At 42.8% G+C, this 24373-nt stretch overlaps 4 protein-coding genes across 5 annotated transcripts; 2 read left to right on the top strand and 2 right to left on the bottom strand.

Annotated features, from left to right (window-relative positions):
- Positions 1 to 856: 856 nt before the first annotated feature.
- On the bottom strand, positions 857 to 7628 carry LOC120821845 (uncharacterized). Its single transcript, XM_040180891.2, has 18 exons — positions 7341 to 7628; positions 7120 to 7142; positions 5982 to 6048; positions 5806 to 5882; positions 5529 to 5606; positions 5362 to 5430; positions 5100 to 5282; positions 4536 to 4697; positions 4389 to 4452; positions 4172 to 4262; positions 3950 to 4091; positions 3514 to 3618; positions 3186 to 3285; positions 2794 to 3013; positions 2057 to 2131; positions 1861 to 1963; positions 1449 to 1558; positions 857 to 1352 (listed from the first exon to the last, which is right to left on the bottom strand). Exons 1-18 carry the CDS (start codon positions 7363 to 7365, stop codon positions 1244 to 1246), a joined length of 1803 nt encoding a protein of 600 aa, XP_040036825.2. The 5' UTR covers positions 7366 to 7628; the 3' UTR covers positions 857 to 1243.
- Positions 7629 to 7878: 250 nt separating this feature from the next.
- mfsd8 (major facilitator superfamily domain containing 8) lies at positions 7879 to 13404 on the bottom strand. The gene is made up of 12 exons (XM_040180892.2): positions 12963 to 13404; positions 12792 to 12874; positions 12487 to 12530; positions 11886 to 12126; positions 11608 to 11721; positions 11346 to 11490; positions 11161 to 11216; positions 10741 to 10849; positions 10459 to 10593; positions 10263 to 10366; positions 9591 to 9808; positions 7879 to 9454 (listed from the first exon to the last, which is right to left on the bottom strand). Exons 1-12 carry the CDS (start codon positions 13019 to 13021, stop codon positions 9251 to 9253), a joined length of 1512 nt encoding a protein of 503 aa, XP_040036826.2. The 5' UTR covers positions 13022 to 13404; the 3' UTR covers positions 7879 to 9250.
- Positions 13405 to 15345: 1941 nt separating this feature from the next.
- Positions 15346 to 19945, top strand: LOC120822254 (butyrophilin subfamily 1 member A1). 2 transcript variants are annotated; one of them, XM_040181789.2, is made up of 9 exons: positions 15346 to 16006; positions 16178 to 16243; positions 16828 to 17190; positions 17268 to 17555; positions 17655 to 17747; positions 17833 to 17868; positions 18267 to 18290; positions 18383 to 18427; positions 18524 to 19945. In XM_040181789.2, the coding sequence occupies exons 1-9, from the start codon at positions 16003 to 16005 to the stop codon at positions 19147 to 19149; spliced, it is 1545 nt and encodes a 514-aa protein (XP_040037723.2). In that variant the 5' UTR covers positions 15346 to 16002; the 3' UTR covers positions 19150 to 19945. The 2 variants fall into 2 exon arrangements, with proteins under 2 accessions (XP_040037723.2, XP_077962347.1); XM_078106221.1 differs by having other exon boundaries at positions 15556 to 15704.
- Positions 19946 to 22174: 2229 nt separating this feature from the next.
- Positions 22175 to 24336, top strand: LOC120822601 (butyrophilin subfamily 1 member A1-like). Its single transcript, XM_078107453.1, has 6 exons — positions 22175 to 22293; positions 22650 to 23012; positions 23090 to 23151; positions 23515 to 23536; positions 23626 to 23679; positions 23773 to 24336. The coding sequence occupies exons 1-6, from the start codon at positions 22185 to 22187 to the stop codon at positions 24303 to 24305; spliced, it is 1143 nt and encodes a 380-aa protein (XP_077963579.1). The 5' UTR covers positions 22175 to 22184; the 3' UTR covers positions 24306 to 24336.
- The last annotated feature ends 37 nt before the right edge of the window (positions 24337 to 24373 follow it).

Below are 24373 nucleotides of genomic sequence, written 5' to 3'. Positions count from 1 at the left end.
TTGTTCCCGTGATAGTGAAGCAGTATACACTTAAGAACTAAAAAGGATAATTGCACTAAAGGCATGGCCCTGTTCTCATTGAAAGGGCTCCACTGACACTGTTTTGATCGCAGTAGAGCCAAACAAACTGTCATAAAATGTATTAATTGGGTTGACGTGGCGCAGGGGTAGAGAGGGTGCGCTGGGAACCACAAGGTCAGCTGCTCCATGTCCTATCCAATGACTTGACCTGTAATGTTGAAGTGCCCCTGAGCAAGACACCTAACCGCCAATTGCTCCCCGGGCAAAAATGTAAGGTGCCATGGGTTAAAAATGTCAGTTAAAATGACCTGTAATAATTATTAGCTCTCCTGCTTTATAGACTGTGGAAATTAATTCATGTTCAAAATCCTTTCGCAGTAATTTGTCATTTTGTACCACAGCTGTTATACATTTTAGCAACACCCGCTGGCAGTGTTTTTATTTGGCACTATAAATAAATCAGAAATACGGCGATGTCACAAGCATGGCTTCTCTTCGTAGAGCTGATGTGGTCCCTCTCATACCTTCATTGTCAGTATACGGCAGAGGTTTCCATCTAGCAGTCCTTTGATGGAGGAAAATGATCAGGGTACAACCAGCATTACTTTTAACCCTACAACTTTCACCCCCACTGAATGACGCCTGGACAAATTAAACTGAAGCATGTAGCTCAAGTGCTCAGTCGGCTTGTCCTCTTAAATTAGAAAGTTCTCACAGTGTTTGCTTGCCTCTGTTGCGAAGCTTAGCTTATACTGCCACCTATTGGCTCGTGAAGGAGCGTCTTGTCAAATATTGGCACAAACAATCTCCCCCCCGGTTAAAGACTGGAGAGAAATGAATATGAAAGAACCTTTAATACGCAAGTCACTGTTTTTCATATAAGTAAAGTAATCTTGATTACATATAGGCAGTAAGTTATTGAGTTTAGAACATTCCTGTGTGTTATCCACTGTCCTTAACTTAAATCATTTTAAAAAGCTTAATACCATAATTAAAACAAAATTCACCCAGCTGTTGTATGTGACATGGGAGAGTTTGCCCCTGGAATCAGCTCACAGTATCCTTATATGAACGGAAAATAAAAAAAAAACTAATTTCTTTAAATCAGGTAATTTTCAGCATCTACTACATTTCTACTTTGTTGTTTACTAATACTTCAGTGGCTATTGACATATGGTCATTCTTTGGTCAAGTCTGCGCTTCATTGGCGTCTTTCCCCTCCTCAGTACTCGTGGGGGCTTTTGTAGTCGCTGGTGACTTGTCTGTATGCGCGAATTGGTCGTCCACTTCCAACGGTGTACCTCTGTTCGCCGAACTCGTCTGTCCTGTAACTAAAGAAGGCGAGACAACGTCAACTCTCTCATCCCACACCAAAGTAAGCCAATACACAAATGTCCTAAAACATGGGGTGTTATTGAAGCACTAACCTCATATTCGCCTCTTCTTCCGATATGAGGGCAGAACTAGAAATTCCCAAACCGTTAGGAATCCTATCTGGAAACCTCACAGCGAGCCTCATGCCGTTCAGCTCATAACCCTGAAGGAAAACCAGGAGGAGAGAGAGGAGCAATAACTTGTTATGGGAACATACAAATAGAAAGTCCATGGAGTATTTTTCCTTTTTAAATTAAAGCACATTATTTACCTCCTAATAATCTTTGGGACAGTAGAAAAGAAAGTCCTAACTATGGGCCTTAAGGGTTATTTACAATAAATACTCATTCCGCACCTCATTGGAAAGTATGCAAGAAGGAAAAAGTTCAATTTAAAATAAAAAACATGGCTGCTCTCAGATAGAAGGCATCTACGAAGTAGTTTATAAATTCCAAGTGTACTCACGTGGAAGCGACTGATTGCTTCATAACAATGCTCTAGATTTGTAAAGTTTACGAAAGCACATCTTTTAAAACTCAGAATCTTCACACTACTGACATCGCCGGCCCTGAAAGAGAAGAGCAAGCCAACAATTGGTATGCGAGCAGAGTATCTGACTTCAACGGTTAGGCTGTAGAAATGTGGACCAGTGCTTTCTTACTTGTTAAACAGATTAGTAACCACAGACTCGTTGACCGGGCTAACCAAGTTTCCCACCCAGACTGGAAACAGCTCACTGATGAGGGAAAAATAAAAAGTCAAACAGACACGAGCAAGTATGCAGAGACCCAATGGCAGTTGTCTAAACTGCATGAAAGCATTCTGTGATGTTCTGTTCTCGAATAATAAATATCGTCTAATTAGGAAGCAGCAATAAGTGCAGTTGGTAAAAGGGCTCAAACAGGAACATCGAGTTAACCGTGGATCATATCCATTATGCTTTAACTAATCCATCATTGATATATGGATCTGTGTGGCAAAGTTTTAACTATAAGGGAGATTTCTGGCTGTGGTGGACAGGAGTTGAGAGCCTGCCAGAGGACACGGCTCGCTCCACAGGATTAGGAATCGTCCTTCAGGTGCAAAGTATATACAGGAGCACGGTTAAGCCATCAAACCACGTCGAAATACCGTCAGCTACTATATCATCCATACTAATTAAAAAGGCACAGCAGAAATGTGAGATGGACAAAAAAAAATTAAAATAGATTCATAAAGATAGTTTGCATTAATCTGCATGTCTTCCGATTATTATTCTCCTCCTGTTTGTCTTGCTGATAAGTAAATAACTGATCCAACTGTTGACAGAACGCTCACTGAACTTTTTCATCAAAATGCCAACAAATACCATCTAAAAAACACATGATGCTCAAGCGTTGTTACTGTACGTGTACTCACCGTGGCGGACGCGTGGCTCGATTGTTGGTCTTCAAGGGTCGACTCGGCACATTCAACATATTCTGTACGGGGCCTAAAGGTTTGTTCTTAAACGCTGGTTTTGGTGCATCGTGGGCATGAGGAGCACGAGTGGGGAACGCGGTGGCTGTGAGGGCCGACGAGTGGCCGAAACCGTCGGCTGCTTGGGCCGGTTGGACGGTGCTATTGGAATGAATCGCTCCTACAAACAAAGACAAGTTTAAGCGCACAGATGGACGTGGATGTACTTCAAAATGATTCAATCTGGGATAATCATACAAGCTAATTGAGCTACAATGACAGTTTAGGAAATGAAACATGGCATGGTGGCGTCAGCAGGTACTTCAGATGCTTGTTTGTAGAATCACACTCACCAGGTTGCTGATTAAGCTTCGACAGCACCTCCTGGGCTTTTTTTACCGTCCCATGAATAATTAAAGCATTTGAGCTCTGCTCCCGGGTGAAACCGTAGTCCTGAAACAGAAACAGAATTACAGTCAATCATCTACTGACTTGCCTTTAATAGTATTAAAGACATTTGTGTGTGTGTGACCGCAACAAAAGCGGTCAAACGCCCTATCTGCTTTATAGCGTGGTGACGTCTTAAATACACATTAATAAACGTTGGGTTTCAAATGCCACAAATGAATGTTGTTTCATGGAGTACAGAACATTCAAACCCCCCCAAGCGGGACTACACACCATCAGTTGTGTTATCTGCACCCGCATCATTTCCTGGGCAGCCTCAGCACAGGAGCCGTCCACTTTGAGGACTTCCCAGAAGGCCTGAGCGGCCTCCTCGTACCTCTGGGAGGAAGAAAAACAATCAAATTAAAATCAATGTTCAACCTCCGTGAACGTCATCGCGCAGGAGAAATCCGCCCAGTCGTCAGTCAATGTTTACAGCCGTCCTGGAAAGCTCAACGACGCTTTGAATAAAATCAGCTGTGTTGCAACGAGATTGTATTGCTAAGATGTGAATCGCATCATGAGGCTAAAACACTTTTATACATCCTATGGTTTCCTCATGTGAACAAACATGTTGGTGACCTCAAGCAATGAGAACTCATTGAGCTGGATACATTTCGATGATTTTGCTGTGACATTAATAATAGAGCACATAAAGGAGACAGCTTACCTTTAGACCTGCCAACGCCCTGCCCTTCCTAAACAGGCCTTTGACCCAGCCCGGTAACAGGCCGAGGGACAGCTCGGCATCAGCCAGCGCCTTCTCGTATTCTTGCAGCTTTTCAAAACAGAAGGAACGATTGCCAAACAACCTGCGGCAGAAAGGAAACTTTGATAAGAACAAGTGAAAGCACCAATTCACTTTAAATTAAGTAACTGGACGTGCTCTTACTTAAACTCTGTAGGGTTGTGCTTAATTGCGTCGGTGAAATACTTCACAGCCATCTTAAAGTCTCCAGCACTTGCAAACCGATTTCCAATAACTAACAACAAAATAAAGAAAAATTCAGTTTAAAATAAAAGGTCTAATTGAAAAAATTATGTAAAGATGAACTTTTTATCTACAGATTAGAATGTGCTGATGTAGCGGTTCGATGGATGAAACGAACCTGCAAAATTGGTGCTTATTTTTACATTATCTCCAACTGTGGGGGTCCCAAGGGTGGGGGAATCCTGTTTGGAAAGTGAGACATTAGATGATCAGTCTTATCCAGAGTAGCGTCATGTCTGCAAGGACAACCCGACCTACACCTCACCTTCTTTTCATCATCCGGGTCTTTATCAAGTTTGTCGGGGACCACTTTGGGTTCTTCTTTGACGGGGGACTTTTTTTTCTCCTTCGTCTCCTGCTTCTGCTCCAGTTTACGCCTGGCTATGAGAGCCGCTTTGCTCACAAACATGCTGTTCATGTCCAGTTCCTTAAAAGAATACAAGAACAGACGCATTCGAACCTCTGATCAGACCCGCGCACGCTTTTACGGGAAGAAGCTCGAGGTACACTGCCCACTGTCGCACAATGAGACCGCCGCTTTCCCCCCATGTCAGTAGTTTAAATTAGAATTACATAGCCAAAGTCTCAAGATGGCCTTCTGCACACAGCAGCAGGGGGCAAAAATGTTTGCACAGTAGAATTTACTTTTATTTGTTGGGTAACTGTGCAATTAACTCATTTTAACCAGTTTCATGTTAAAATAAAGGACATCTCACATGTTCAATCCGAACTAAACATATCGCACACAACTCCATACTTTTAAATGAAACGTTTATCCACACTTCTTATATGATACAACTTTGAAATACACACGGTTAGCGAGCGGTACCTCAAAGTGTGCCGAGTCGCTCCTGGTGCTATTGTCATCGTTGGTTTTGTCTTCACTACAGTCACTGCTGTCCAACTGGTTTTCCGAGTCATACTCTTCATCACTAGAAATGGTATCTCTTTTGGATTTATCATTGACTAGTTTGGTCCACCCGGTACTAGAGAGCGGCGAATCAGTTTTCCCCTGCAAATCAGGAAATAAACGTTAACATTTGAGGCTCGCTGAAATTTGTAATTAGGACGTTGCACACATTGATCGCTACCGTTTCACATTTTGTAGGTTTCTGTTTTTCCTTCTCCAACTTCTCAAGTCGCCTTCTCTCCTTTCGATTCTGGAGGGTGAGAACACACACACAAGGAAAAAGGTTTAATCCACACAACGTGACATCAAGTCATCGATAGGAAACTCATGTGGTTAGATGGAATTTACCAGTTTCTTGTGTCGCTTCTTCTCAGCCTTTTCCTGCTTTTTTAATTCTTCTAATAATGTGGCTCTTCTTTCAGAGTCCTACAAGAGTAGCATTAAAACATTGAAGTGATTTCAACCAAATCACATCATAAGAACTCCGTCTATTTGACGAGACGGGTCAAATGAAAGAACTTTTTACAGAGAGCGTGCGAGGAATATCACAAGATGAAGTGCTTAAAAGGTGCAAGCAGATGCCAGATGACTTTGTATGGTTCCAACGTGAGCAGTTATTACTAACCTTGGCAGACGGCCTCTGATATACATAATCATCATCGTCATCTGTGACATTTCCCCCATCATCATATTTCATATCCGCTAGGAAAGATAATGTTCTCTTTAAGTTGAATGCAATTTCACAAATAAAACACTGAAAGCAAACTTGTGCGTGTGGCAGACGTGTAGTGTGATTCTTACCAAGAAGTCCCATTCTTATTATAGTTTCAAAACTGTGACAGGAATCAAACAAATCCACAACCTTCCGCTGGAAAGGAGAAAAATCAGATAAGCTCAGCAGTCAGCCTTCTACAGTTGTCCTTCAGTTAAAGACAAAATAAAGGGCAGATGTGTCCTCAAAGCGGTCTGCAGCTGTGTTCCAATGGCAGCCCTGTATGTTGCAGTGAGTTCACCCGAAAACACTCTTCTTAAAGTTTCACTTTCATTTAGCCAGGGGAAGATGACTCACTGGATCAACATCAGCAGGTTACCAAAACACTAAACACATACAAAGTCCATTCTGGAGACCGAATCTAATGTGGGGAAATATTCTCACGGACTACACGGTATGTAAAACAAAAACACGCAGAGCTCACGTCACATCACGAGACAGAGACTGAGGAAATGAAACAAAAAGCCCGTACAGAGGGGATGACCAAAAGTACAGGGCGTTAACACAAGTTGTGCTTTATCCAAATTATATGAGATGATGCGATCAGTTTATTTCGGACAATCTTCCCGGCAAAGATAAAAAACAAAAACAGGCCACGAGGACTGAAGCCGATTCGACACATTTATTGTCGTGTGTAATTTAACAAGTTACTCCGTACAATGACATTCTTATGTTGCTGTGCCCCCCGTCCACATCATTACAATGACACCAAATGTGGGAAAATATATATTTAACGACACAAAATATATAACATATGAATTAGATGTGATAGTTGCTAGTTGACATGTCGGAGTATAGCGGATCCCTCTACAATAGCCAAGTGTACCCGTAACTTATCGACGCCAACTCTTATCCTGTTGTGTGTTTGACTTATTTTTTTATGGAGAACTACCGCAACAACAAAGTTTCCCAAATGAAGGATAGACACACGAGGTGCATATCCGAACTGTAGAGTACATCTATACAGACGAGTTGGAATCCATTGTTGGCGTCAACATAAAAGACGCACGACGGCGGCTGCAAACAGCAACCTCGCACCCACGTGAGGCTTCACCACCCATAAACAAGAGCCCCGGGTATCTTTCCTGTGTGTGTGTGTGTGTGTGTGTGTGTGTGTGTGTGTGTGTGTGTGAGGCTAAAGGAAGTTTAAAAAAAGTTTATACTCACGACCATCCGAGGATCCGTAAACTCTGAGGAGGAAGACAAGCAGACAATTTAATTTCGTGAAGAATCAGCACGTAGTAAAACGCACAGGGCTGTTCGGTCACGTATCACTTCACGGTGGGAACGCAAGCTAACTTCCAACTAAGCGTTAGCTTACGACAATCGAGCTACCTTGCTAAAACTAGCTACCAACTTCTTTCAGAGGCTAATAGGCGTGTTCTTACCGGTCTCGTCTCTATATATATCCATGTTTAGTCACACTGGCTTTTCCACCGCCTGTTGGGCTCGTAAATTCGAGTTAATTAGCCACGGAGTGGCAATAACTTGACGCTAACGTTAGCCGCTGGTAACGTTGGCAGAGTGCATGTTGTTTGCGCGCTCTCAGCCAGCTTCTGCCTTCACGTGGACGTGCGGAACTTGTTTTTTTCAAAAGGACGCATGCGCACTGTGACACTCCAGAGCAGCGACGCATCCGTGCTCCTATTCCCCCCCCCACATTGTTTCTATTCCATTCCCTTCCTTGACTTCGATAAGCCCTTTATAGGTCTTACACATATGCATTGTTAAATGCTGAATGTATTTCTTTATGGCCAGAGGTTTTCTTGGCTTTTTGCACGTCTCATTCGGGTTTAACATTCAACAGGCTGCCAGAAGATTACTTACGAGTGGGTTATATTATCTTGCATTGTACACATCAAGGGTCAGAACTCCAATTTGCACAAGTCCTTCACCAATTTCGATCAATTTGAAGACAAAGTTAAATTGACATTTTAAGAACATAATCTTTTAATATATTAGAAAATCATTCGCATTCATCATATATTATTTCCTGAAAACGTTTTTTTAAAAACACAACTTGTAGCTTCAAAACAACCACCAGTATAGCTATTAATTATAAGAAATAGGAACATTATCTTAATAAAATAGAGATTGTTTTGGGGGGGGATGTCAAATGTCATTTTTGTATCTTTCTACATTTCACAGTAAAACTTTTCACTTAGAGCAAAATGAAAGTACAAGGAATGTTACATTCGATTATTCAAAAATAATTCAGTAGCTAAATTTTCCATTGGTGTAAACACTTGATAGCATGTATTCCAAAGTACACTTCATTGGGTCACGGTTGCTGCTCTTATGTCCACATAGTCAACATGCCTGCATCGTTTTCATTCTCAAATGAAATCTGACGGCCTTCAAAGAACCTTTTACTAAAGTGGTCCCAGTTACAAATTAATATCTGAGATGATGAAACTTTTGTATATCGTCGGCCCTCCTGATAATGGGAAATTCCATTCAAGATCATGGAAAAAATAACAAATAAAATTACATGGCTTTTTTGCTTTCAACCAATAAAGGTCGTAGCAACCTGCAAAGCGAGCACGCCACACACTCTCAAAGGCTTCTCGGTTTCCACCTGTTAATGACAGGGAGGAACAGCAACAAAAGAGCCTTAAGTAGAACCCGGACTTTGCTTTTACATTTTTGAGAAAAGCAGTGGGAAACCGCCATCGGTGACTGGCCTGGGTCAAGACCTCGCAATCCTCCGACTCAAAGTATGAGTCGACCTATTCGACCGGGCACCGCGACCAATAAGCACCGCGCGGAGAGTAGCCGTTGCCCAATCAGTGCCACGTGCACGACTGACATAGTTAAGCACGGTCAGATGTGGGCCCAGAACCGAGTAGTAATAATAAATACCAAGACGGCTAAAGACAGCATGAATGCATCTGTAGAAGTTGAAAATTGTTTTTTAAAATTTATATTACACTCTTTATTTACAAATGAATACTACATGTACGGCATGTCTACCCAAAATTGCAGGACATTGTAGGCTGGTTCTAGGTTGTTGTTGTTGTCGTTGTCCTTTTAAAATCGCTCTGCTCCACTCATAGTCCAGAGTACGGTGGCAAGGTAACACATCGCCAGTTAACTTGAAATGCCGTTGTATTCAGGTGCTGGTCTTTGGTGATTAGTTGGAAGAAGAATGAAATGAAGAATGTAACCCTTCAGCAGTCATGGGAACTTATTAGAATTGAGGCAATGTCCAACTCGAGATGGCTGCAGACGGTGACGAGTGGACAGTTCCGTTTGATATCAGGCAGTGCGGCTGTCCAGTTGGAATCTTCAGTTTTCATTACACGCTTCTTCTATGGCGTACAGAAAAGGCCACGAGTCGGTGGTAACAACAGCTGAGGAGGACGATGGCACCTACCACCATGCCACAGATGAGGCTGAAGCACCAGCGTGGTCCCAGGATGGTGTAGACCTGGGAGACAAAGACGGGGGCCACTGTTCGTGCTCCGCTCCCCGAGGCTGTCAACCAGCCCATGTACACGCCCTGCAAATGAAAAGCAGCCACACAGAGTTATCAAAAGATGTACGATTTTAAAATAAAGAAATATTCAAAGTGATGTAAAGGACTGATCATTTCAGCTTGTTAAAGCAACACTGTCATTACCGTGCAGTCCTCTTACCTGAGGTATGGGTCCCAGGATTTTGGAATACAGTGTGTATGACATCACGTTGCAGGCCGGGTACCCCACCCCGATGAGGATGTTAGAGGAGATGAACTGCGCCAGATGGATGGAAGGAGTGTACTGGCACCAGGTCTGTTCATACGGGCAGCCCGTTGGCTCCACAGAGTGGTTCGAGGCTTTATTCATCTCACCGACTAATGAGCCGTTTTTCAGGTCTATTTAAAAAAATAAAAATAAAAAAAGAGGACAAATTTTAAGTCAGACGACACATTTTCAAGTCAGTTATCTTCCTAACCGGCTCTCCTGTACCAAGCTGCATGTCTTTGGGCTGTCGTGGGGGAAACCTGACAACCCAGATAGAAACCACGGAAAGATCATGCAAACGACAGACAGAACGCCCGACCAGCCCAGTAATCGAACCCTCACGTGCTGGGAGGCAACAGTGGGAGCCGTCCCACCACAGGCAGCCCGTGTAACTCTCCGCTGTATTCTCGCAGCCCCGAGAATTGGCAACAGGAAAACACCAATATACTAATGTCCCTACACTCAAAGCGGGGAGGCCAAGCAGGAGCATTGCAATAAAACAAATAAATATACATCAGCAAACCGAGCCAAAAAGCAATGCTTCAGCAGCTATTCATTACTCAGACAAAACGGAACAGTGCCTACCTGCCCACTGGATTTTAGGATAATGATTTCCCCATGGAAGGAGAATAAAGAAACCACAGAGTATAATGACCAAGCCAGCGAGCATCACAGGACGATCCCCATACCTGAACGCAAATCATTCATTTGGTTAATTTAGAAGGATTTCTGACAATGAAATATATTTTTATCCAATGCATACATATATGAAGATTGTTACCTTGCAGAGACCACTTTTACAATTATAAACACCAATATGGATTGTAATCCAATGCAGCAGATGATGATGCCGTTGTATAACACAGCTTCTGTCCTGGTCCAAGCATACATGTCCATGGACAAGGGGGTGATAATTCTGGAAAATTATTTTTTTTAAAAGAAAAAAAGAAGAAACCTCAAGTCAGATTTTGATTCAGGCCGAGTATGCAGAGACAAGGAAAACTAAGCAAAAGGTAACACTGTAACTGGTTTGCCTCCGTAGATGAAGTGATAAAATACTTACGTCTCAAAGACCGCAAAGATGAACATGACGATGAAGAAGAGAGCGTTGGAAGTCAGGACCGCTATGTGATCAATGGTCCGATCACTCTCTTCAACAACATCCTCTCCATCTACAGGAGAGGGGATGATACAGATATTCAAAGCACAAACCGAACAGCAAGACTTATTAGGAAATGTATTATCTTGCATTCATAAGATATTTTATACTACATATTTTGCAGCGGTACTGAAAGAGCCGGCTAAGAATTGAGCTGCTTTGCATGATGTCTTCCCTTGGAATGACAAACACTGTCCACTAAATCTATCAACTCTTCCTTTGATTTCTTAACTGGGCCAAAGGCAGTCTTCTTTTTCTGTAATCTATAATCGCCACATTGATCAAACTCTGGGGACAAAGGCTGGAGAGTAAGACAATAAATACCCTCCGATGTGTAGTTGATGGCTTGAACACGTCCCTGTTCATCAACGTGGTGGGGTCTGTGGACAAGAATCCACATTTTAAGAATAGCATCGAGAAACTCAATACTACACAGACAAAAGGATAACTCAAGTCTTCGTAATCAAAACAAAAAATATATACATGTATATGTGTATTGAACGCCTCACCTCAGCACAAAAACAACCAGCACGATGTTGATGAAGCAGAATGCTGCGGCGAGTAAAGCCGGAGTAGTGTACATGTTGAGCTGCAGGTCTATAACAGTCACCGTGACGCCGTGCTCACCGATGAATGACAGGCAGGCCTGCAGAGCTGACACGTACAAAAGATATGCAAATGTGGAAAAACAGAACAAACACTACGCCAGCGTCATTTCCCCTTGTCACCGGCCTGGTTTATATGATGTGAACAAATTAGAGCCAGCTTTACCTGGTCCTAGGATGAAACCCAAGGCCTGACAGGCACTCATGTTCGCCATGGCACCGGTCCTCTCCTTTAGTGATGTAGCTCCGGCTACATAGGACCTCACCACCGCAACATTACCTGCCATAAAAATGAGATTAAGGCGATTGTTGGCAGGTTAGTTATGTGACATGGCTCACAAATATTAGAAATGATGAGCAAATCCATGGCATTCAATTAAAGTAGTTATTTACAGGCAGGTATGTTAACATTTCAAAAATGTGAAACGGCCCTGCACAAATTACCTGCTCCAAAGCCCACTAAGGCTCTGGATATGAGCACATGGAACTTGTTATTGGTTCTGGGCAGGTATGCGTAGGCGTAGTAGACATTGGCCAACAGGTTCAAGATGATGGAACACACAAGGGGCTCCTTGTGGGGCCGGTAGTTGGACCAAGTGCCGAAGATGGGCGAGGCTGCCATCTGGCCGAGGCTGTAGGCTGCCACGGCCCATCCCAAGAAGGTGGCACTGGCACTATCATCGACCTGTAAGAAACCACCCCCAAAAAACATGTGGAATCATGAGCATCTTATATATATATATATATGACGGTTAAAATTCAATCCATTATTAATGCATGTAGTCAGGTACTTGACACATAACTAGAATGCGACAGGGTGTTTAAATTTGCATTCTACGAAGCGTGACTAGCCCACAGGTCAAGTGCAGTACTTAGGCCTATTCTAAGAACAATTTTCTTTGTAGCTTCTTTCACTTCCCGTTTACCCTGCAAGGTTTCTGGAAAGGGGGGGGGAAGTGCCTTTATCTGTATTACGGATATCAGCAAAACCAGTCAGAAGTATTTTACAAAGAGGACTGTCAACCAACACTGTAATGTTACATACCTTTTGTAAATAGGGCCAAAGCGATGTGATGACAATAGTGAAACCTGAAAAGGCAAATTAAACTTAATCATTGAGTAAAGATTGATTTAATTGAAGAACAAGACAGGCAGACAGCGATGCATCACGGTCATTGCAACAGTACATATTGACACAAAAGGAAAATAACAATACTTTTAGAGTATAATGCAGTGATGGTGAAGATGATTTCCGTTTTACTTTTCCAAACCCCGAGCGTGGAGGAGACCCCTTCTGTGACCCCACGCGAGGGACTGAACCCCCGGTCTTTAGGTGGAGCGCATCCTCACCTACACTGCTGAGGAACATGGTGAAGTACATGACCCGGATGGACCGCCAACGACTCCTGTAATCTTCATCCTGAGAGGCATCGCTGTGCACAGGAACCCAAACAACACGCGCGACTCAAAGTTATGGCTATTAACGTTAGACTTGCGAACACCGTTGAACTGTGCACTCACCTGCTCGAATCATCCCCGAGCAACGGAGTGGTGTCGTCAGAGTCGGAGAGTTGAGACATGTCGACTGCGAAACATGAACCACGCAGCACTGTGACGCTGACCCGACCTTTACAGACGTCAATTTAGCTAGCGTCAGCTAACGGCAGCTAGCATCAGCTAACGGCAGCTAGCTAGAACTGCGTTGCTAAGTCACCGTGGAGCCGACGCTAACCACACCTCTCCCAAACTCACACTGAACTCGTACATTCTTACATACAACGTTACAACCCCCTGCGGATAACAATAAATAGCACAAAGAGGAGTAAGTTCCAACCAACGGTGGTGTACGGACGAAAGTCCGCCACACACAAGCTTCTTATTAGTTTATAAGTGGAATGCAAAACAGGTTTAGCAGCGCGTGCCGCCACCTGCTGTAGCGGAGTGTGTACGACCATTACGTCACGAGCGGTGTGATTTAACACAACTGTAGTGTTGTTAGAATAAATGTAAAAATAAAATACTTCACAGAGAAATTGTCTAAACCAGTTGCATTTAAACATTTAAATAATGTAATGAATAGGCTTTAACGTTTTTTTTTATTCTTCATTTGTTCTATAACAGACATGGGCAAACTACGGCCCGCGGGCCACATACGGCCCGTTAGGCTTTTTAATCCGGCCCGCCGAACGTGTCCAAATTATAGTAAAAACCTCCCTTTTTTCCCCCTTTGCCTGCAATGCCCACGTTTCCCCAATAGTGGGGGCACTCAAAACACATTGACCGTTGTTGGAGTGGCGCGTATTTCTCTTAATTTCACTTTAATTTTCACTTTGTTTCACGTCACCATTAAGCCCTTCTGTGAAAGAGAAGGAAAGTGGACAGCGAATGCCGAGTGTTTAATAAGGAGTGGACAACAAAATACTTTACTGAAGTCCGATCAACGGCTGTATGTCTGATATGCCAAGAAGCTGTTGCGGTTTTCAAAGATTACAATATCAGCCGTCACTTTGCCACGAAGCATGCAAACTATGCAGTCAACACAAGAACGGGCGGCTACTGCTCAGAGGTTGGCAGCTAATTTACAGAGTCAACAGAATGGTGAGTTTTTCTGCTGTGTTATGAAAAAATGCATATGGAAAGTTTGGAAGTGCGTCTTTTAATTAAGAGAGCAATGCGCATTTACGCACATCAGCGGTACAGTAGCTTAATTAACACGCCGCACATCGCTCTTAATTTACATTTTCAGCTGCAGGTAGTATATTTAATACAGCCTATGTCTGTGTGCTTGGCAACGATACACGTGTACTGTTTGCGCGTGAAGGCGAGGGCGTCCGTGGCGAGTTTGTAGAGCGCGCGGTCAGGACAATCCATCCATGATTTTGCGGAGTTTAAAACAAGTAGATATTATTGAGCTTGAGTATTTCGTTGTGTAATAATATGTTTTGAATATTGAAAGTGATTCCATTTTTCAATAAATGTAGATTTCTTTAACTTTGCACCTTCGATTGAAACTTATTAAAAACAGACGCAATCTTGATAAATCACAGTGCGTATGTTATTTTAATCTATTTACATTTCCTCCTCCCAGTATCTGCGAAATAGTATGTAAATGCCATATCTTGCATATTCCTTGAGACAAATTTATTAACTGATAAGGGCTATTTTTCACATTTGAAAGACAGTTAATAAATTGGGTTGTAGTGTTCTTACTGTGCTATGAGGTTTACACACACTACATTTAATGCTTTAGTATATCCAGCCCAAACACTCCCTCCAAATGCTCCTGGCCCGGCCCCTCTGTCAAATTTTAGAACCCATTGTGGCCCGCGAGTCAAAAAGTTTGCCCACCCCTGTTCTATAATGTTCTATACTCGTTTATAGAGAGATTTTATTCAGGAAAGGTTAAACTTCCTCTGATGAACAAATGTAATGGACGTAAGGGATGTAATCCCTGCAGACGTAAAGCCTAGTTTATGCTTCTGCGTTTTCAGAGCGATGCAAGAGCCCCTTGCGTGTCCCTTGCGTGTCCCTTGCGTGTCCCTTGCGTGTCCCTTGCGTGTCCCTTGCGTGTCCCTTGCGTGTCCCTTGCGTGCCTTTTACACCTCCTTGCGTGCTTGCATGTGTCGAGCCATTTTTCTAGGCTTGCGTCAAAAGCTGCGCAAGCCTCGCAAGCCTCCTGCAGCGCACAAGGGTGCGATTGGTCTGCTAACTACATCCTTTACCGAGTCTCACATTTCTGGTTTCGTAGCACAATACCACCATTATTAAAACGATTAGCCATTATTAGATTAGCCATTATTAAAAGAAGAATGTTTACGAGAGAACGGATCAGATTGAAGAGCTTTTGTCGGAAGAAATGCGTAAATATGACCGCTTATACTAGCCGTCACTGGCGCATGCTTCTGCTTCTGCGTTACGCACCGTTGCGTCGACGCACTCGTTTCAATTCATGGTTCTAAAAGTCTTGCGTGTGTTGCAGAGCAATTCACCGGCAGAACAATAAGTGGAGTAACGTGTTGTTGTCGAAGACGACCTAGAGAGTCACGTCTTTGTGTGTGGAAGTCGTTGGTTTGTTTATTTATTTATCATAGACTTTATTGCCCCGTGCATCGCCACTGCTGCTTTTCATCGCGGACACATTTGTCCCGTATTTTCCTCCACAACTTTGTTCACACCTCGACCGGCAAACCGACGTTTGCCGACACTTGTTCTGGCACACGCAAGCCTTTTAGAACCAATGGAAACGAGTGCGTCGACACGACGGTGCGTAATTCTCTTGCTATCCAGGGGGAGCATATTTTCAAGGCGTCCGCAGAGCAGAAGACCGTTTTCCTTAATCATTAATCTCCGACTATTTCCGGCAAACATCAGAAGTGAAAGTGCGAGGTCCAGGAAAATGGCTGGTTAAGAACGCGCGGTGTTGAAGGTCGTCGTTTTCCCAACATTAATCGAAACTGTTCTCGAGTCCTCTCGATTTTTATTCTCTCTTATTTGGTACATTCAAAATCTAAAGCCATCGAAGAGCAGCGGAGATTTTCCTTCCTGGAGTCACAGCAGCACGATGGGTAGGCCGCGTCTCGCGCCGTCTATTGATCGCTATCCTCCGATTTTATTCCGTTTCTGTTATTAATAGACTTTAATTGAAGCCCGATTGTATATTTTGGAGGGGTGTGGAGGACCTTTGGGCGTCCTGATGTTACGGTTGGTTCATAAATTGAGTCCATCCCATTTTCCAGGCGCGCTGATCATGTGTATGTGCCTTGTGGCCGCTCTTGGTGCACCTTTGTGTGGCGCCTCTCCAGGTAAGTCGCGTGCATCTTCACATCTGTTCTTATTCTCCACAACCTTGTATTTTACAATGCACGACTTTCCATGCATGCATTTGGTCAGTTTATTCAGATTTATTTTAGATTTATTCCCCCATTGTTACATTTTGTGCGACATCCTTAAACTGCTTTTATTTTTACTTTACATTACATTACATTACAGGTCATAAAGCGACTTACATTACACTTTAAACCCATGGCTTTTTTACATTTTTGCCCGGGGAGCAATTAGGGGTTAGTTAGGTGTCTAGCCCAGGGACACTTCGACATGCAACATGGGGCAGCCTGGAATCAAACCATCGAACCACCAACCTTGTGCTTCCCAGTACACCTTCTCTAACCCCTGCACCACGACGACCCCCATCCCCACTTTAAACCCCAATCACGTTTTTTTCTGCAATTAGGAGTTATATATAGGCTACTCTCGATATTATCCGTGATCAACTAAAACAATAAACACCACAAAGATAGGACATATGTGAGGCGTTAAATCCTGTTTATTAAGTAGTTCAGAACTTAAATGTTACCAAAACCCAGAATAACAGTTACTTACATTTAAGTTTCAGGAAGCCTTGAGGTTTTAGTGAGGACTCCTGTCTCTGTGCGACGCGGCCACACCATCACACTACCATGCTGGTACAATCCACCACAGAGTGCAGATGGTTTGGAGGTCTCCTGGTATCGTAACTACGACGCCCCGATCATGTCTTACCGGGGTAAGAAGTTTGAGAATGCATCCCAGGATGCTTCGTATGTGGGCCGAGTCTCGTTTGGCTTGAAGGACGCAGCGTCTGCTGGGCTGACGGAGGGCGACGTGAGCCTGAAGCTCGAAAAAGCCACAGTTAAAGATGCTGGGGATTACATTTGTTACGTCAGCAGTGAACGTGGTTACGACAGGGCAACCGTCAGTCTCTCTGTGACAGGTGAGTATGTTGGAAGTGGATTATTTCAACTAAAAAAATGTCCCCTTCTGCTCTACAGTAAATGTTTTCCTTCCTAGAAGTGGGAACCTCCCCGCTCCTGTCAGAAGTGTGGGAAGAAGACAACATGTTGAATATGAGCTGTGAGTCAGAAGGCTGGTACCCAACGCCGTATCTGCGCTGGTCAAATGGAAAACAGCTTCTTCAATCCACCAGAAGTCTGAGGTACAGCGAGGACTCGTCCGGTCTTCAGTCAGTCCACAGTTGGCTTCTTGTCTCCAGCTCTTCTGAGGTTTCCTGCTCAGTAGGAATCTTTGACGAAGAGCCGAAAGAGGCAAGAGTGCGTCTGAAAAGCCCTCCTCTTATTGGTAAGGGTGACAATTAGTTGCACGTGTGCAACAATTTAATTTCTTTTGTCCTTCACTCAGAGACAATACATAAAAATGCATTACTTTTTTATTTTTTAGAGCCTAAATCCTCCCCAGCTGGATGGGTGTGTTTCGCTTTGCTCCTCTGTGCCACTGTGGTGTCTCTTGGAGTCTTGTACTACAAAAAGACAAGTAATGGTTTGGCTTTTCTGAGACTTGTTTGTGATGTTTTAAATATAAACTTGGTAAGAAATTCTGAAGATGTTCTATGTTTCAGGGAAGGAACCCAAATTAAAAAGTGAACATGCTGACGGTAAGAATGACCAGACGCATCATTTATTACTCTAACGCAACATCTCAGAGACAGTTTGTGACACGTATGAAATGACTACATGCACAAATTAGTGTTCGGTTTCTGGTCCAGCACTTCTTTAAAGGACTCGTGAGACACGTTTTAAAAAGCACCTAGTAAGAATCAAATATTAACCCAAATACAACATGGTCTCTCATCGTGTCCTCAACACATTGAAAACTTCAGCAAGTTCTTTTCAAACCATGGAAAGCTCTTCCCGTGGTAAACCTAATAAATCTGTTTTCACATGCTGAGCAGTAAATGGCAACAAATTTGAACTTCATGTGTGAAATCCGTTGGGTGACATAAATAAACAGAACCTATTGGTTAACTTTATTTCTTATTTTTTTCATCCCTAGAGAATGATCACCTTTTAAGAAAAGGTAAGAAGTAACTTGATCACTATTCAACTCAAAGTAAAACACTGTGATACAATATTTGCATCCTGTAATGATTATTCTTCCTGTACACTCAGTGATCCCGTCACAACATCTATCAGAAGAGATCAAGGATAAATATGGTAACAACTCAAGACTTTTTGGGAAATAACAGTTATGTGCGTGGTGTGTCAAGTGTTTCTTTCTTATCTGACCGTCTTCATTTTTTCAATTCTCAGTAAACGTCACACTTCAGACGGGAAATCCTTATCTCAAAATTAAGGATGACTTAGTGAGAGACGGCGATGGTCCCTTTCCTGATGGAGACGCAGTTACTTGTCTCACAGCCGTCACAGGAACACGTGGCTTCTCTTCTGGACGACACTACTGGGAGGTTTCTTTAAGGAGCAATGATAAAGTACCTCTGAAAGAGTTCTGGTGGGTAGGAGTTACGAGTAGAGCTGTCTTACCCACGGAGTCTGATTTCTCACCAACTACGTCAAACGGTTGCTGGTTCCTGTCCTCTTCCCCCGATGGCCTCCAGTTTAACATGGAACCGAGCGTCTCACTGCCGGTCAGCTCCAGACCCCAGACGGTCGGTGTGTTTCTGGATCACGACCACGGAGAGCTTTCCTTCTACAACGTGGAGGAGGGTTGTCTCATTAGCAGTTTAACAACCACCTTCAAAGGTGACATCTTTCCATTGTTTAATCCTGGTATAGGAGACAGATCAAGTATGAAGGTATTACAGAGGGAAGAACCGGGTGGGTCTTGTGGTACAAAAGTCTTTGTATCAGACATGTCGACACCTGTAGAAGTGAAACAGATGAACACTCCTGTAGTTGAGGGGAAAAGTGTTGAGTGACTGAAATGGGGAACGACGCATCATCTGAAAACAAGTCAATTTTAGAGAAGACGTTTCTTATTGTCTATCGTTATTTTAGCACAAACTCCAAACCAAATGTGCATGTGAATAACAGAATAACATGGATAGAAACCTCTCTGCAGATGTGACGGTGGTGTCAATCTTTTTTATCTAAATGATGAATCCACATTTCATTTTGTGTTTTTTTTATACTCACTATAGTAAAAACGTAGGCTTTCATGTGTTTTTATACCATATTATTAAGTATACACTGAAATTTATCTGCTTTAGTCTGCTGTTATGCACCAAACCGCCAAGTCAAATTCCTTGTATCTCTGACATATGGCAATAAATGTTTCCTGATTCCTGATTATACAAATTTCATTTATACACAAATTCTAATCATTTTTGAAGTTATTATTGCATGTGCTGTGTGACTCCTCTTTTTGTGAATGTGAGTACATTTTAAGCATGAATTATTTCCATGATACACAACTATATGTTGTCTTTGCTTTTGGTTATTGTGGTCTTGTAACGGAGCAGTAAACACACTACGAACAGAAATACTGCAGAAGTGAGTCTACAAGCCGGACACGAAGGATCTGTGGCGGCAGCACCGACATACTCGAGAGACGCTGGTGACAAAGTGACAAAAACAGGACTCTGGCACCACCACTAAGTAACGTTTAACATACATGTTGGCATCTGATACGAGGAAGACGGCTTAACTCACAACTTAGAATGTGTGTGTACTCTTTGTGACTCTGCTTTTTCAATAAATTCAATCAATATGTGATCTTGTATTTGTTATTTCTATTTTTTCTTCACTCCACAGTCCCAATATCAAACCTACGGCCTGTGAGCCACACAGCCATAGTCCACTACTTATCTTATCAGCCGCACATATACAGCTTTTAAAGCAGCCGTGTCGGCTCCCCACTCTGTTCCCACCAAGCATCTCATTACATTTAAAGCCTTTTTGCATTTATAAACCATTTTCCCAATTCTCACATCACAGGTGAGCCTTTAATCAAACCACATTCCCAAAGATTTGTATTCTGTCCTCTCCAGCTCCTTACCATATAAATACATTTTAACCTCAAAGAATATACCACCGCCTCCTTATTCACTTGTGCCTTCCTCACTTCTGCTTCTAGGATTCATAGTTCCCCTTCCTTTTCTAAATCCAATTTGATATTTCGACACAAGATTCCTAGTTTGCAAAAAATATGTCAGTCTGTCTGTGATCCCACGTGGGAAGTCAATGCTATTGGTCAATAGTTTGAGGAATTACTGGGATCTTTCCCCTGTTTCCTGATGGGTACAACAACTGATTGTTTCCAAAGTCCGGGCAACATTCCTTCCTGCCAAACTTTATTATAAAAATGCAAAATCACCTTGTTACGCCCCAGTCTAGAGGTGCCTAAGGTGCAACATGAATAGGCCCCAATCTTCCCCGTCTCCCAAGTAGCCACACACACTTTAAGTTTGTATAGGGGATATTTATTGAAAAAAAGCTCTAGGTTGAGAAAAACCCGGTATGTTGAGGCAAAAACAAACCACGGCTTCGCCGTTGCCCATCCCCAATATAACAAACAAACCAAAAAACGAACCTAGCTAAAAAATAAGACGCTGACCTACCAAAACAAAGGAGAAAAATAATGACATCAGTCTTACCTACCTAACTACTCTAAAACAGGAGAAAACCAACTCAAAAGAAAAACAGAATACTTATTCAGCTTCACGGTATGCTACAAGTGGCTGGTTGGAAGAGGAGGCGGACGAGGGTTGTGCTCTGCTGCTGCTGCTCTGCTGCTGCTCTGGCCTGCTCTGGCCTGCTCTGGCTCGGACGCCATCTTGGCTTCCATTATATGCCGGCTGCAGCCAATTACAGGACGGGTGGGAGACAGTCCACCAATCCGCGCCTGGTGGTGGCACATCCCTGTTTGAATAAAGGGAAAACAAAAAGACACAAAACGAAACCCACAAACACTACACATATGACCCCAGTCATAACACACCTCTAATGCAAAATTAGCCAGATGGCTCAACATAATGAGAGTAGTTAAACCTGATTTACTTATGGCCATTTTTACTTCTTTCTAACATCCTCCCCCATGCAACCCTTAACCGTCCCTTTGTATGCACACACATATCCCTGAATCACAAACCAAGTTTGGATTACGCCCCGTTTCTTCAACACATGCCACATCTGGCTTATATTCTCACCCATTCAGAAATCCTTTACATTCTTGGCCTTTTGCTAACAGGCTCCTAGTTTATATGCAGACTGCAAACCAAGTTTTAAAGCGTGTGCCGCCACCTGCTGTAGAGGAGTGTGTAAGTTCATTACGTCATGACAGGTGTCTATAAAAACAATAATAGTGTTATTATCAGTCATAAAGAAATTCAATTATATCATGGATATCAAACCCGTTCCATTCAAACATTAAAAAAATGTCTAAATTGTGTTTAAATAAATAAGCTTAAGTCTTAACTTTTCATATATCTGATGTTCCATAATCATTTTTTCATTGTAAGGGATTTTTTTCAGGAAAGGTTAAACTTTCCAAGTGGATGAATGCACATGCATTAAGTCCCTGCAAACGTTTCTCTTGATCCCCAGGTGAGCATTTATTGAAGGCGTTCACAGAGCAGAAGACCGTTTTCCTTAAATCATTAATCTCCAACTGTTTCCGGGGACATCAGAAGTGAAAGAGCGAGGTCTATAGGTAAATATCTGGATAAGAACGCGTGGTGTTAAAGGTCGTTGTTTTCTGAACATTAATCAAAACTGACCTTCAATCCTCTCCATTTTTTTTTCTTTCTTGATCGTTGCATTCAAGATCCAGAGCCCACTAAGAACCACGTGGAGGAGTTTTTCTGCTCTGGAGCTACAGCAGCACGATGGGTAAGACGCGCCTCACACCGTTTATTGCAATGTTCTGATTCCATTCAGTTTCTGATATTAAATCTATATTAATTGAAGCCAGATTGTGTATTTTGGAGAGTTGACTGTACCTTTGGCCGTCCTGATGTTACGGTTGGTTCATAAATTGTGTCCATCCCATTTTCCAGGCGCACTGATGATGTGTATGTGCCTTGTGGCCTCTCTTGGTGCACCTCTGTGTGGTGTCTCCCCAGGTAAGTCATCTTCACATCTGTTCTTAGTTATGTTTATTCTGCATAAACTTGCATTTTACAATGCACAACTCTCAATTCATATATATTTGACGCAGTTTATTCTGATTAATTAACTTAATGTTACATTTTGTGCTACACTGCTTTTAAGAACACTTTAAACCTAATCAAGTTTTTGTGTGCATTTAGGAACCATATATAATCTCAACATGATCCTTGATCAACGAAAAAATGCTGCATCAAACACTGTGTACTTCACACAGAGATGTGGACATACAGGAGGCAATAAAGCCTCTTTATTAAGTTATTAAGTAGTTCAGAACAAAACCCAGAATAACTTACAGTTACTCACATTTAAGTTTCAGGAAGCCTTGAGGTTTTAGTGAGGACTCCTGTCTCTGTGCGACGCGGCCACACCATCACACTACCATGCTGGTACAATCCACCACAGAGTGCAGATGGTTTGGAGGTCTCCTGGTATCGTAACTACGACGCCCCGATCATATCTTACCGGGGTAAGAAGTTTGAGAATGCATCCCAGGATGCTTCGTATGTGGGCCGAGTCTCGTTTGGCTTGAAGGACGCAGCGTCTGCTGGGCTGACGGAGGGCGACGTGAGCCTGAAGCTCGAAAAAGCCACAGTTAAAGATGCTGGGGATTACATTTGTTACGTCAGCAGTGAACGTGGTTACGACAGGGCAACCGTCAGTCTCTCTGTGACAGGTGAGTATGTTGGAAGTGGATTATTTCAACTAAAAAAATGTCCCCTTCTGCTCTACAGTAAATGTTTTCCTTCCTAGAAGTGGGAACCTCCCCGCTCCTGTCAGCAGTGTGGGAAGAAGACAACATGATACCCAACGCCGTCTGAAAAGCCCTCCTCTTATTGGTAAATAGGGTGACAATTATTTGCACGTGTGCAACAATTTTTTTTTGTTCTTGGCCCTGATACAATAAAGGACTCGTGAGACACGTTTTAAAAAGCACCTACTAAGAATCAAATATTAACCCAAATACAACATGGTCTCTCATCGTGTCCTCAACACATTGAAAACTTCAGCAAGTTCTCTTCAAACCATGGAAAGCTTTTTCAGTGCAAGACATCATAAATCTGTTTTCACATGCTGAGCAGTAAATGACAACACATTTGAACTTTATGTGTGAAATCCTTTGGGAGACATAAATAAACAGAACCTATGGGTTAACTTTATTTCTATTTTTTTCAGAGAAAGATCACCTTTTAAAAGAAGGTAAGAAGTGACTTTGGTCACTATTCACGTCAAAGTTAAACAGCGTGATACACAATTGTCATAACGTAATGATTATTGTTCACTTACAGACTCAGCAGTGATCCCGTCACAAAACCTTTCAAAAGAAATCAAGGATGAATACGGTAACAACCAAGAAATTATTGGAAATAACAAGTATGTGTGTAGTGTGCAAAGTGTTTCTCTTATCTCAACGTCTTAATGCTTTCAATTTGCAGTAAATATCACACTTGAACAGACGGAAAGTCCTCATCTCACAATCCAGGGCAGTCGACTGAGAAACGCTTATGGTGCCTATTCCGACGGAGACGCAGTTACTTGTCTCACAGCTGTCAAAGGAACTAGTGGCTTCTCTTCTGGACAACACTACCGGGAGGTTTCTTTGGGGGGTGAAGATCCTAATGTACCTCTGAAAGAGTCCTGGTGGGTAGGAGTTACGAGTAGAGCTGTCTTGCCCCAGGTGTCCAACTTCTGGCCAACTACGTTGAACGGTTGCTGGTTCCTGTCCTCTTCCCCCGATGGCCTCCAGTTTAACACGGAACCGAGCGTCTCACCGCCGGTCAGCTCCAGACCCCAGACGGTCGGTGTGTTTCTGGATCACGACCACGGAGAGCTCTCCTTCTACAACGTGGAGGAGGGTTGTCTCATTAGCAGTTTAACAACCACCTTCAAAGGTGACATCTTTCCATTGTTTAATCCTGGTTTATATCCACTGTTAAGTTTGATTCTTTCGAGTGATTTACAAGTATGACATAATTATTACATGATACACAACTATATGTTCTCTGGGCTTTTGGTTATTTTGGTCTTGTAACGGTA

The sequence above is a fragment of the Gasterosteus aculeatus genome, chromosome 7 (assembly GCF_964276395.1).
Source record: "Gasterosteus aculeatus chromosome 7, fGasAcu3.hap1.1, whole genome shotgun sequence".
NCBI classification, from domain to species: Eukaryota; Metazoa; Chordata; class Actinopteri; order Perciformes; family Gasterosteidae; genus Gasterosteus; species Gasterosteus aculeatus.
This window is presented reverse-complemented; position numbering and strand designations above follow the sequence as displayed.

Bases quoted from the DNA above. Each gene is read 5' to 3' on its own strand.
- LOC120821845 (XM_040180891.2), bottom strand. From the start codon at position 7,365: ATGGATATATATAGAGACGAGACCG. The intron at 4,092-4,171 runs GTAAGAGCACGT...TTTCTGCCGCAG, and splicing joins CACAACCCTACAGAGTTTAA to GTTGTTTGGCAATCGTTCCT. The intron at 1,353-1,448 runs GTTAGTGCTTCA...CGCCTTCTTTAG, and splicing joins GAAGAAGAGGCGAATATGAG to TTACAGGACAGACGAGTTCG.
- mfsd8 (XM_040180892.2), bottom strand. From the start codon at position 13,021: ATGTCTCAACTCTCCGACTCTGACGACACCACTCCGTTGCTCGGGGAT. The intron at 11,722-11,885 runs GTAATTTGTGCA...TTTTTATGGCAG, and splicing joins CTTAGTGGGCTTTGGAGCAG to GTAATGTTGCGGTGGTGAGG. The intron at 11,217-11,345 runs GTGAGGCGTTCA...TCTTGTCCACAG, and splicing joins CTGGTTGTTTTTGTGCTGAG to ACCCCACCACGTTGATGAAC.
- LOC120822254 (XM_040181789.2), top strand. The intron at 17,748-17,832 runs GTAATGGTTTGG...TCTATGTTTCAG, and splicing joins CTTGTACTACAAAAAGACAA to GGAAGGAACCCAAATTAAAA. The intron at 18,291-18,382 runs GTAAGAAGTAAC...CTGTACACTCAG, and splicing joins TGATCACCTTTTAAGAAAAG to TGATCCCGTCACAACATCTA.
- LOC120822601 (XM_078107453.1), top strand. From the start codon at position 22,185: ATGTTACGGTTGGTTCATAAATTGTGTCCATCCCATTTTCCAGGCGCA. The intron at 22,294-22,649 runs GTAAGTCATCTT...CTCACATTTAAG, and splicing joins TCTGTGTGGTGTCTCCCCAG to TTTCAGGAAGCCTTGAGGTT. The intron at 23,152-23,514 runs GTCTGAAAAGCC...TTTTTTTCAGAG, and splicing joins ACAACATGATACCCAACGCC to AAAGATCACCTTTTAAAAGA.